Source organism: Ceratotherium simum, chromosome 10 (genome assembly GCF_057802395.1).
Source record: "Ceratotherium simum simum isolate JZ-2026a chromosome 10, ASM5780239v1, whole genome shotgun sequence".
In the NCBI taxonomy this organism is placed as follows: Eukaryota; Metazoa; Chordata; class Mammalia; order Perissodactyla; family Rhinocerotidae; genus Ceratotherium; species Ceratotherium simum.
Window position 1 is genome coordinate 53,721,244 of NC_141909.1, and position 12,939 is coordinate 53,734,182.

At 40.1% G+C, this 12,939-nt stretch overlaps 1 protein-coding gene across 4 annotated transcripts in view; it reads right to left on the bottom strand.

The window, feature by feature from the left end:
• Positions 1-12,939, bottom strand: part of VWA8 (von Willebrand factor A domain containing 8) — a 359,640-nt gene that overhangs the window by 127,840 nt on the left and 218,861 nt on the right. For all 4 annotated transcript variants that reach the window (XM_087436018.1, XM_087436017.1, XM_087436019.1 and 1 more), the window contains one exon: positions 520-628. In XM_087436018.1, coding sequence (XP_087292144.1) covers positions 520-628 — 109 coding nt within the window. The remainder of the gene's footprint in view (positions 1-519; positions 629-12,939) is intronic.

The following is a 12,939-nucleotide window of genomic DNA, read 5'->3' on the forward strand; positions in this document are numbered from 1 at the left end:
AAAGTTTGCTGATCCTGCTTTACTGTGCAGCTCCCAGCAAACAGGGGTGGCAGCAGATGCAGAAACACAGACCTTGAAACTAAAAGTCCAGAGGTGGCCCCCTGACTTCTGTCCCTCTTGTCCTTTCTAAAGACTTTTATAAGCATCTAATTCCCTACAGTAATTTCCTTTCTGCTTGAAATACCTAGAGGCGTTTCTATTGCAACTAGTGACTAATACTCCTTTCATTTGCCCTTTCACATGAAGACAAATATCATGTAGTAACTGTCCTAGGATAATACACAACACACTGATTCTCCTGAAATACAGGTTAGCTCTCAGGAATTCTACTGACCATTAGCAATTACTACCTGCACGGAGTCCCTCAGAGGCCAGACTGGCTTGAGAGTTAGAGCAGAAGCTAAATCTACTCTAAAATAATATCAGAAGAAGTAATGTCTGAGATTGTATGGATTTTCTCCAGGAAAGATATAGCAAAATCTGTAATGTTCAATATTTTAATGAAGAAATGATATCAACCTTTATGTCTATGTGATGAGTTTCTGCTGGGCACAACAGTTTTTGCATTCCACTTCTTGACTGACCAATTGTCCAGTAGCCCATGAATGTCTGCTCTGGCAGAGGCAACCTGTCAAGGATGATTTGAAAAGTAAACGTTTCTTCTTGTTTCCAAGTTACAGGAAAATATAATGAGCCATCTATTATCAACCACACAAATAAATTTGAAGAATGCTTTACTTAGAAGTGAATTATATTTGATTTTATTAAAAAGACAGTCCATAAAACCATATTTAGAATATACTTGAAGAAGAAAAAGATTCCACATTTCTGAAACTCAGAAGATAAGGTCCTATTCTGTTTTTACCTTAACGACAGTTATAATTAAGGTTTATATATTTTTTCCTTGAGTTGGTAAAATGCTTGGTAATTGAACAGCTAAATTCCCAGTAGAGTATAGGAAGGATTTAGAACAAAAATGGAGCACTCCATCAATTTTTCAGTCTATTCGTTTAAATTTGGAGTCAAATAATACACAGTACACAATACTACCAGTCACATGTTTGTAAGTTGTACAGGGCAAGTTTCATAGACTCTATTTTAGTACTTTCATTTTTTCTACTTTGAACTGAAATATAATAGACATATTAGAATACAAATATGTACAAATATAATTCACAGAAACCTTCACATAAATGTGCCACTTAGTCTTGAACACATCTGTGAAACCAGTACTCAAAGAAGCACCAACAGCACCCAGAAACCCTCTCAGGACCACTTAGGGCATTACCCCAACCCAGGGGAGATTATCCTGACTTCTAACGGAATTATTCTGTGTTTAGTTTTCTTTTTACTTAAAGACTTTTAAATAAACTGATTTGCCAAAATAAATATGGCAATGCTAAAGTACAAAACCACAAATTTTTGTGAATAAAGCTTTTACTTTTTAATCATACCATCTTTTCTTTGAGTCTTTAGAAAAGGAACCATTAATTGGTCATTTAATTCATTAGAAATTTCTTATTCCATGTTAAGGCAAAAAATGATTCCAAGTTAAAAGTTCTTTAAAAATAATGCACATGTGGCTATAAATTGAAATAAATGCTTGAATGAGTTTGATGATCATGAAAAGAGTACATATTTATATTTAGAAATCATTTTACTTTCAGTACAAGAGTAGTGTGACACAATGTTTCCATATGATTAGTTAGACCATCTCAGGCTTGGATATTTTTTGCATAAAATAACGGAACCAAGCATTCTGGTGGAATATATCTCTTGTCCCTCTGAAATGCTACTGTTTAACACAAATGGAAAGAAATTAAAAAGAAATTTAAATTGAAATTCTTCTAAGTCATATGACATAAATCTCTCAAAAGGACGTACGTGCTTTTGTATCTAGCATCTAAAATATAATTTAAGTACCTGGACAATTATTCTGATTGGTCATCCACCTCTGTGTTTTTACTGGAAACCAGGTGGGAGGGGCACTGAGTCAGGGGATTTACTATTACTGTATTCTTTCTTTTAAATACAATAAAAATACATTTCTGTGTCAAAACAGCAAATCTTGAAAACATCTTGTAGACTGAGATCTTTCTCTCTTCGTTTACGGAATGAACTGTATTCTTTACTTGATAGTATCATCAGTTCACCAAAGGAGAATTAGGTCTCCAAATACAGAAGGAGAAAAACAAAGGAAAGAGACATACCTATTTCCCTCTAGCATAGAAGACACAGTGTGATAAAACGCAGGAGACCTGGGTTCTAGTTCTAGCTCTTTTACTAAATAGCTATGCAGACCTGGGAAGGGAAAAGTTAGCTAATTTCTTTGAGTGGTAATTTCTTCCTTTGCGAAATCATGGGGATGATCTGTAAGGTTCCTTCTATCTCTGATGATCACTGAAGTGTCAGTGGTAGATTCAATAGTTTTGCATTACTTTGGTCTCTGGAGTGAAAATAATCAGAATGAAAATATCTATACCTATCAATAGAATAGGTTCCCTGATAGATAGAATTGCTTTATTAAAGCTTAAAAAAGAAGCTCTAAATATATCCCAAATTGGCTCTTTGAAGACAACAGAAACAGTTAACATATCTTGAAATCTAATTAGAAGTGGAGAATTGCTTAATAATAATGATCCTTGGTTGACAGGTTGATATCTAGCCTAAAAAATGGATCTAGGGGTCGGCCCGGTGGTGTAGAGATTGGGTTCGCGTGTTCTGCTTTGGAGGCCTGAGGTTCCCTGGTTCAGATCCTGGGCGTGGACCTGCTCACCACTCATGGAGCCATGCTGGGGCGGCATCCCATATAGAAGAGCTAGAAGGACGTACAACTATGACCTATAACTACCCACTGGGGCTTTGAGGAGAAGAAAGGAAAAAAGGAGGAAGATTGGCAACAGAAGTTAGCTCAGGGCCAATCTTCCTCAAAAAAAAAAAAAAGATCTAATATATCTTTTAATAATCGCACAAAAATATCATATAGATGCTAAACAAAACAAAACAAGCAAACAAAAAAAAACTTCATCCATTTGAGAAAAAGTAACTTTACTCGACTTCCAGTTTTTACTGACCATTTTAGGGATATTCATGAAACCTGGTTTGAACTTGCCAACTCATTCTAATAGTCATGGAAATTGCAGCCTTCCTGGTTCCATCTAAAAATAACAGCAGCTGTTTGGTTGGCAGGGTATGGGAAGGACCTTCAGATACCCCATTTAGAGTCTGTTCCAGAACCACATAACAGGATGCTATTGGCAGTAACAACTACAAATGAAAGTCACATTCGCACGGTGTTCTGGAGTTGCAGAATCAAACTGACTCATCCAGCTCCTTAGTAACACAGAGTGTTGTTTCTAGACTTTTCCTGTGGACTCCAGGTTGGCCAACTGAGGTAAACAAAAGCCCCTCATTTATTTTCTAACTAAGGCCTCCCAATAAGCCGTGGAAAAATTTGATGGTTACTAACTCTCTCCCCTTCAACGTTAGTAGTCAGGGGAAAGGGGAAGCATTATAATTGGGTGCATGAACAATCTTTGGAAATTTGAGACGTAATCAACATCAATTTGGGGGTAATTCCAAACTAATAACCAGTTAGCAAAAGACCCTATATTCCATTACTGAAATCTGTCATCCAACTCTGACCAGACTTAAGTTGTCACACCTGATTTGACTGAAACAACAATGGTATTTTCCATGGTTTTAAGATCCTGTCACTTGTATTTTTTAACTCTGTTGAAGTCCTAGCTGGAATTATGTCTTTAATTTTAAGGAGGAGGATGATGACCTTAAGCCTATAAATAGCACTACTTTTTATCTTCAATGTCATTCATGAATTTATGTTTTTTAAAACAAAGAAGTATTTCAATTCATATGTTGTGATGTTTCTTAATTCCTTGCGGAAGTATTAATAAGTATCTGGAAGTAAAAGTTTTAACTAAAAGCAAGGTGAATTTCAAAATTATGACTCAGGTCAAATCACAGCACTTGAGCAAGTTACAGAAAGGAAAAAAAGGTTTTTTTAAGCAAGCATACAATGCATAACATGATGCATGTGGACACCAAAGTTGAGTAATATAGTCTGAATGACATGAAAGAGATTTGTCTAAGATTGTTTCCATAAAGAGGTGAGCTGGAGTTTTAAAGAGTATGTTCTGGCAAATTTCTGCCCTCTCTGAACATTTGCCAATACTATTTCTGGAGTAGGAAAGAAACACATGAAAAAGATTTGGATCTTTCTAGAGGCATTATGCAATTGGAAGTTGCTGACATACTTAGCAACAATTCCTAAAATATTTCCTCACCACACGAACTACTAATTTTCATGGGAATAATGGAACCCTTCAGGGTAGTTCCACTAACTCTCAAAAATTCACCAATTACTACCATCTTTGAGAAGAAAAAGAACAACTCCAATTTCAGCAGGCCTCACTCATTCAAAATGTTTTAAATCTCACCTCTGGTACACATTAGTTGGATTGTCCAACAGAGTTTACTGGAGCCTTTCACAGAATAACCCTGACAAATATTTCACCTTTGGCTCTTACTCCTTCCTCTTACTCTCCAGCCAACTTATGCCCTAGCCACCCTGAACTGCTACTTGCTGTTTCTGAACATACTATGCATGTTCATGCTTCCATGGGGTCATTATCTCTACCTAGAATTTCTTTTGGCTATTCGCTCTTTGATGAAATCCTTCTCATTCTTTTTTTTTGTTTTAAAGATTTTATTTATTTATTTTTTTCCCCCCAAAGCCCCAGTAGATAGTTGCATGTCATAGCTGCACATCCTTCTAGTTGCTGTATGTGGGACGCGGCCTCAGCATGGCCGGAGAAGCGGTGCGTCGGTGTGCGCCCGGGATCCGAACCCGGGCCGCCAGCAGTGGAGCGCATGCACTTAACCGCTAAGCCACGGGGCCGGCCCAATTCTTCTCATTCTTAAGGCCCAGTTCCAATGTCACTTCCCCTTGCATCCTTCTCCCATATTTCTTCCTGGGAGGCAGAAGGAATCTATTGCTTTTCTGGGTTTCCATGTAAATTTGCACATATGGAACTCTTAGAAACTCTTAGGATAGAGTTCTGTAGTATTTTCAATTTTCAAATTTAAGGTCTGATAGAGAATAGAAGTTTTAGAGGGCAAGGTCAGAAGTGAATCTATGAAATCCCTTGTAAACATTTTTATTTAAAATAAAATAAGAAGCACACTAAATAGAGAAAATAGAAAAGCCCCTTTAAACATTTTAAATTAGTAATAATGGGTACTACTAGTCCCAGTTACCCTCCCTTGTTTGCTAGAAACTTCTGAATCTCCCTTCCCCACAGCCTCACATATTGCTGGTAAATTAATTTTGCTTTGTTGCAAATGAAAGGCACACAACGAGTATTGAATGTGTTTTTCCTTTCTGTGCCTGGCTCTGCATTTAGACATTATGGTTTTTACTTTACAACTTAGACTTGTGCACCTCTGCCCCTCAGGTCCTGCTGAGGTCACAGAAATGAAGAGTAATTTGGATGCATGAGATGGAAAAAGATTTTGGGAAACTTGCTATTCTTGGCTAACACTTCGCAATTACGCTCCCCATTATCCAGAATGAAACTGCACAGTCTTAGTGCCGCTGCCCAGCGTCACTCAGTGCCAAAACAGATGTTGTCAGCTTGCTCCACACGTCTCTGCCTTTCTTCCTCCTCACAGAACTTGACTTGGTTTCCTTTCCCTCATCTTTCTTCAAGTTTCACTGCAAAAAATTCTCTTTTTCTGCCATCTGCTTTACCAAACACATCTTAGTATTTTCGAATCTTAAGTTCTTTCCTTTTCTAATTATCCACATCAAGAATGACTGGGGCTGAAACTCTCCCAGTTGGAAATTTTCCCAGAAAAAAAAAAAATTCTGTATTTTTCACAAGAAGGACTCATAGGAGAAAGAACCTATGAATGCAGCACTTTGAATACCACATTGTATAACAACGTTTGTAGTTTATATGTTTTCCCAACTATATTGTTAATTCATTGAGCGTATGGTATACACCTCACTCACTTGAATCTCGGGCACTCGGAATCCATCGATTCTGCCACTGAAATCTCTCTCACTTGTGTCCCTCTTTTTCATCCCCACTGCTACAATGTAAGCCCCACTGCTCATCACCCGGATTACTGCAGCTGCTTCCCAACAGGGCTTCCTGCCTTCAGTTTCACTGCCTTTCAGCTTATTATCTTTGGAAAGCCAAAAGAGGTCTTTCTAAATTATGAATCTGACCATGGTACTCTCTGGCTTAAAATTCTTCTATGATTCCCCTCGACTCTTCTCTCCCTTTTAGCCTCACCACACAGCATGACCTCACTTAACCCTTAGTTTTAGTCACCAAACTACTTGCAGTTTCCAAAATGCACCACGCCCTCTTACAACTCTCTCTGCTTCAAGTATTTTCTCCTCCTTTACTTGCCTGGAGAACGCCTAGTAATCCTTCAAAGATTCAGCTTGGTTATCCTCCCTGACTCTCCCCAGTGCAGAAGGCAGCAAGGCTGCCTCTTTGCTCTCTCTCCTGTGGCTCTAACATAACACAAGCTACTCTTTACTTGAGCGCCTTCCCAATGAATTGTGACCTCCTTGAAGGCAGATATTGAGCCTTCTTCACCTTTATATTTCTGATTCCCTACCTAGTGTTTACCACACAAATGCTCAATAGTGTTTGTTAAACGAGTGAATATTTGGTTACATTAGAACTGCCAACATCTTCGCCTACTTATTCCTTATCTCAGTGACAAGATGCAAACCACTGTCAAATTCATAAACAGACACCTCCGTCATTAAATTGGAGTCAAGAGGCCAAAAGGGAGAGTTCTCATGCCCTCTGTTGATAGCAGAGCCCAACAGGAAGAAGACAAACTTCTTGACTGGTAAGCAGCTCAGTCAATAAGAGACTGTCACAACTCCGCGAATGAAAAGCCACTACACCTCAAACTCTTTGTTTAAAGAGAAAGCCCTCCCAACTTTCTCTTTCCCTCTATAAAAGAGTTTCTCCTCCCTTGCTGCTAGGGGACTTGCATGTGGCTTTCCATGGTTGCAGACCTTGAATTGCAAATCTTTGCTGATCCTGAATAAATTCATTTTTGCTGGAGAAATAACTGGTTGTCTATTTGTTTAACGTCAACATTTTGGTGGCCCATATAGGGATACAGAGAGGACCCTCAATGTCTCTGAGGCTGGTGAGCAAACAGGTGCAGTACCCACAAAAGAGCCCGTTGAGCTCTCTGCTTTTCTTATTGACCCTGGAATTTGAGGATAAGTCTTTGAGTTTGAGACTCTCCAGGCTTTATTCGAGATCTATTTTAAGGCTTCGTCCTTTTCTGGTTAAGATCTTGTTCGTCTGTGCGTATTCAGGTGGCACTTTGGCCTGACTCTCTGAATCAGGCTGTTTCTTTGAACTGCACTAGCCTTTGGTACAACTTTTGGACTGTTCATTGCAGCTGTGCTGTCCAGCCTTTGGCCTCGCTCCCTACTTTGATCAACCTTCCCAATTCCCTTGGGAACTGGACTGTTCATTGAAACTGCATTGTTCTTTGGAACTGCACTGATTCAACCGTCAGTCCATCCTAATGAAATCAGACTGTTCTATTGGGACTGGCTGGTATTAAGGCTGCAGGCTGTTTGAGTTGTTCAAGCTGTTTGCGTTGTAAGCTATTTGAGCTGTTTAGGCTGAGAATTATTCCTTCGCTCTAGAGAAAAACCTCTAGGAAATGGGATCTTAGTTATCTAAGTATTTTGAAGGTGCCCCCCCTACAGGGACCCTGGCCAATTTTATGTTTAAAAACTGCAGTCATTCCTCATGCACATTTCTAACTAAATGGACCAATTCAGCCAAAAGTAATTTAGAATATCAATGGCCACTATGGGGAACTTTTGAATTCCCCAAACTTACTTTTCTTAAAATCAAATTGGACAACCATAGCTCTGTAATTTCCAAAACTGAATGGAATGCCTATTTCGATTGGTATTTTGAGGCTCCCAAACGTTATCAGGAATCTAAAATGGCCTCTTTGCAAAATAAAAATTTAAGATTAACTGAGGCAAGCAAATGATTAAAAAAAGATAAAATGGCTTCAGAAGCCTCATGTTCCTCTTCTTGTATCTTGCTCCTCTCCCCTGGCTCCTCATGCTCAGGCTCCACCTCCAGCGCCATCTTCCTCCTTCCCTTCTCTACCATCTACACCTCCTCTATACCCTCAGTGCCCCCATACTAACACTCTTGCCAAACTTCCCCTTTTCCCTGAACCTGTCCCCACTCCCTCTTCCTCTGAACCTATCAGAATCTGTTCCTTTAAAATTAAGCCTTCTGAAGATCCAAAGGCTAAACTCTTAAAATCTTATATTTCCTGGACTAAACCCGAACCGCGAGCCACAGTCAAATATTTTCCCAAAGTAACCGAAGATTCTCACAGATTTGCTAAGGAATTTAATATAGTCATTCAAACTTATCAACCTGGTTTCTCCGACTTATATCAGCTAGTTCATATGCTTGTTGGTGAAAGTCAGGCCCAGTATTGGATGAAAACTGCTAATTGAGAAAATCCTGAAAGGTCTCTAGAATTACAACCAGGAGACCAACCTGCTGACCTGTTGTATGATCAGGCTCATGCAATCGCTAGATGGCTTCATCAGGCAGTTCCTAGGGCTTTCCCAAAGCCTGTTGATTGGAACAAAATTCAGGCTTGTGCAAAAGAACCCTGATGAACCTGTTCATGACTATTACAATTGACTTCAGATTGTTTTTAAAGAAAACTCTGGTCTTCCTTCAGATGTTGGTTCCACCTGGGTAGCTTTTAACTCTACGTTTATTAATTGGCTGAACTGGGACCTTTCCCTTCCAGTAAAAACGACCAGGATGGAGTGGGAAACTACGTTCACTCCAGATTTAATTAATCTGGCAAACCAACTCTCTTGAACTCTAGATGGGTCACCTAAAAGAAAGACCACTAAAATTCTTAATCATCAACTTCAGCAAATGAAGTCCTCCAAACGAAACCCAAAACCTCCTAGTTTCTCTTATTATTGCAAAGAGCCAGGACACTGGAAGAGAGATAGTTATAAATTTAAGTGCTTCAAGTGCCTTCAGCCCTCTAACTAGCCTTTCCGATGTCCTCTAAATTCTCAGTGACAGGTCTGCAAGGAACTACAGGGGCTCTTCCCAATCCTCCCTCTTAATTGGCTTGGAGAAATGTTTCTCCAGACTAGAGATGAATCTCTTTCTGTCCTAATTGACGCCGAAGCCATACCCTCAGTGCTCAACGCCACTACTGTAAAGCAGCACCTGCCTCGAAGTACTAAAACAGTTCAAATAGTGGGGATTTCTAATAAACCTCAAAAGCCTCCTGTCTCTGAACCTATTCCCTTTTGTTTAGGCTCTTTCAGAGACAAACACCCTTTCTTCCTTAGTCCCTCTGCCCCTATTCATTTATTAGGCCGAGAATTCTTGGAAAAGTATCACGCTTGAATTTTTTTCTCCTGAAAGGGGGAAATAATTCTAGAATTTGACAGCAGCCATCAAAACAGCCAAGCAGGTGAGTTAAATGACCCTTTGTCATCCTTTATTTGCTCCATCTCTGATGGTACTAGAGTTGATTCTGGAAACACTGTTCATTTGTCTCTATTGAATCAGCTACCACCCTCCTTACCAGCAAAATCTACAACTGATATTGGTAAAATTCATGGCGAACCTCTCAACAAATTCAAATTGATTCCTCAAGACCGCTCCCCAGAATTAATCAATACCCTATAAGTAAAGAAGCTCTTCAAGATATAAAGCCCATAACAGAGGATTACAAGGCCTAATTGGCCCTTACGCTAAGTCCCTATAATACTCCTATTTTACCTGGAGAAAACCCAAGGGCCAAGAGTGAAGGTTTGTCCAGGACCTCCCAGCAATAAACAACACTGTTATCCGTCGACACCCTGTTGTTCCTAACACTCATATGCTACTAACATCCATTCCTATTAGAAGCAAATTTTTTACTGTAATTGATTTATGCAGTGCATTCTTTAGTATTCTAGTTGATGACCTTTTTGCCTTCACTTGGGAAGGAAATCAATTCACCTGGACAGTAATGCCTCAGGGTTTTTCTGAGAGACCTTCTTATTTCTCTCAAATCCTGAAGGCTGATCCAGATGACATAAAGTTCCCTACGGGTTCTATTTTGTTGCAATATGTGGATGATTTGCTTCTTTGCTCTCCCTCCCAAGTCTCCTCAAAGGAAGAAAGCATCTATTTGCTAAAGATTTTAGCCTTAAAGGGACATAAGGTCGCCAAGGAGGAATTGCAGTTTGCCCAAACCCAGGTTTGATGTTTAGGGCATCTGATACCAAAACAAGGGTTGCACCTAGATCCAGACAGGCTTCATGGTGTCCTAAGTTGCCCACAACCCAAAACGAAGCGCCAACTGCAAGGTTTTCTCAGGCTCTTTGGTTATTGCCAAAAATTGGATTTCAAATTTCTCTCCTATGGCCAAACATTTGTATGTTTTACTAAAGAACCCAACAACCCTGAACCAATTTTATGGGAAGACCAGACAACATAGGCTTTAAGACATTAAAGGAGAATTTGATAAACCCACCTACCCCTGAACATCCCAATCATCAGAGTCCCTTTTTCCTTTTTGTATATGAAAAGGAAGGGAATGCCCTTGGGATACTTACCCAAAACAAGGGGACGACCATTGACCCATAGGGTATTAGAGACAGCAACTGGACCTTGTGGCATAGAGATATCCTCTTGCCTTACAGCCATTATTCCCACTGCACTTTTGGTGAAGGCCACCAAGAAAACCATTGTGGGATCCTTTTTGACCATTTTTGTACTTCATGCAGAAGCTCTTCTGAATTCTCACCACACTCAACATATTTCAGCCAGCCACCTCACCTCCTATGAAATCCTTTTGTTAACTACTCCTCACATAACTTTTTTACGTTGTAATAACCTTAACCCTGCTACTTTTCTCCCCTCTATTACCGACGAAGTCCCTCATGACTGCTTAATGCTAATGAATCACCTCCTAACTCCTCGTGATGATCTGCAGGAAACTCCTTTGAGTAACACCGAATTCTCATGGTTTACTGATGGTTCTTATTTAAAAGGTGACAATGGCAAATATTGTGCTGGGTGTGCTACTGCAACTCCTTTTGATATTGTTGAAGCAGCATGTTTACCTATAGCCACTTCAGCCCAACAGGCTGAATTACACGTTCTTACATGGGCTTATACTTTAGCCAAGGGCAAAAGAGCCAATATTTATACTGATAGGAGATATGAGAGGAGATATGCTTCCAGAGCAGCTCATGATTTTGAAAAGCTGCAGGAGCAACGTGGCTTCCTTACTTCCAGTGGAAATAAAATTAAAAATGGTCCCTATGTTCAGGAATTATTGGATGCTGTACTCTTACCTGCTGCTTTAGCTATTATTAAGATCACGGGGCATTCTAAACTTGACTCTTTGGAAGCTAAAGGAAGTCACCTTGCTGACATTTCTGCAAGGAATGCAGCCCTTAAAGGAACCAACAACAGCCAAACCTCTGTTATGGTCCAAAGGGATATTTCCCCAAATGGTAACTTAGAAAAATTGGCTAGTGAAGCCCAACAATTGGCATCAGAAAAGGTAAAAAAAAATTCAACAATTGTTGGTTTGATAAAAAGAGAAACCTCTGGTTTGGAACAAATAATAACCCGGAGACTCTAAAATTTCCACTCCTAACCACTGAACATGCATTAAACCATTGGTCTACTAACAAAATGATAACATTCATGAATCAATATTGGTAGGGAAATATTAATGAGGTCACAAAAAGTGCCTACCCCACTTGTCCAAAATACAATCCAGGGAAGTCTGTTTGTACTGCTTCCAGACACTTTAAACTACCTAATGGACCATTCAAGGTTCGCAAATGGATTTCATACAACTTCCCCTGTGTAACGGATATAAATGTTTTCGTCATGGTTTGTATGTTTTCTCATGGGACTGAAGCCTTCCCTTGCAGGCAGGCTACTGCCTCTTCTGTGGCTAAAGTCCTTTTGGAAAGGATTATCCCTACATGGGGAACTCCTCTTGAGCTTCATAGTGATTGAGGAACCCATTTTACTGGTCAAGTACTTTGACAAGTCTGTGCTGTTTGGCTGGTTTTACAACACTTTCACTGTGTTTACCACCCTCGATCCTCTGGTTTAGTCAAACACACCAATGGCATTATTAAGAATCAACTGGTTGGGGCCGGCCCCATGGCTTAATGGTTAAGTGCGTGCGCTCCGCTGCTGGCAGCCCGGGTTTGGATCCCGGGCGTGCACCGACGCACCGCTTGTCCCCGCCATGCTGAGGCCGCGTCCCACATACAGCAACTAGCAGGATGTGCAACTATGACATACAACTATCTACTGGGGCTTTGGGGAAAAAAAAGGAGGAGGATTGGCAATAGATGTTAGCTCAGAGCTGGTCTTCCTCAGCAAAAAAGAGGAGGATTGGCATGGATGTTAGCCCAGGGCTGAAAAAGAAAAGAATCAACTGGCAAAATTTGTAGAGACTCTCCAAATACCCTGGTCAAAAGCATTGCTGTTGGTCCTTCTAAATCTCAGATCCATCCCCTTTGGAACTCATAAACTCTCACCCTTTTGAGATAGTCACAGGTCACCCAATGCACTTGGCTCCTGCCTCTTTCAAGCCATAGCTGATAAAAGGAGATATAGTCCAGTATTGCAAAGGTCTACTTGCATCTACTAAAAATAACCATGATTTGGTAAAGCAATCTTTTCATGGTGTGCCCCAAGGAGACAAAGACTTTAAGCTTCACAACTCGCAACCTGGAGACTTCCTCTATTGGAAAAGACACCTCCAGAAGGACTCTCTTCAACCTCGCTGGAAAGGCTCCTATCAGGTACTGTTAACTAACCCTTGTGCCACAGA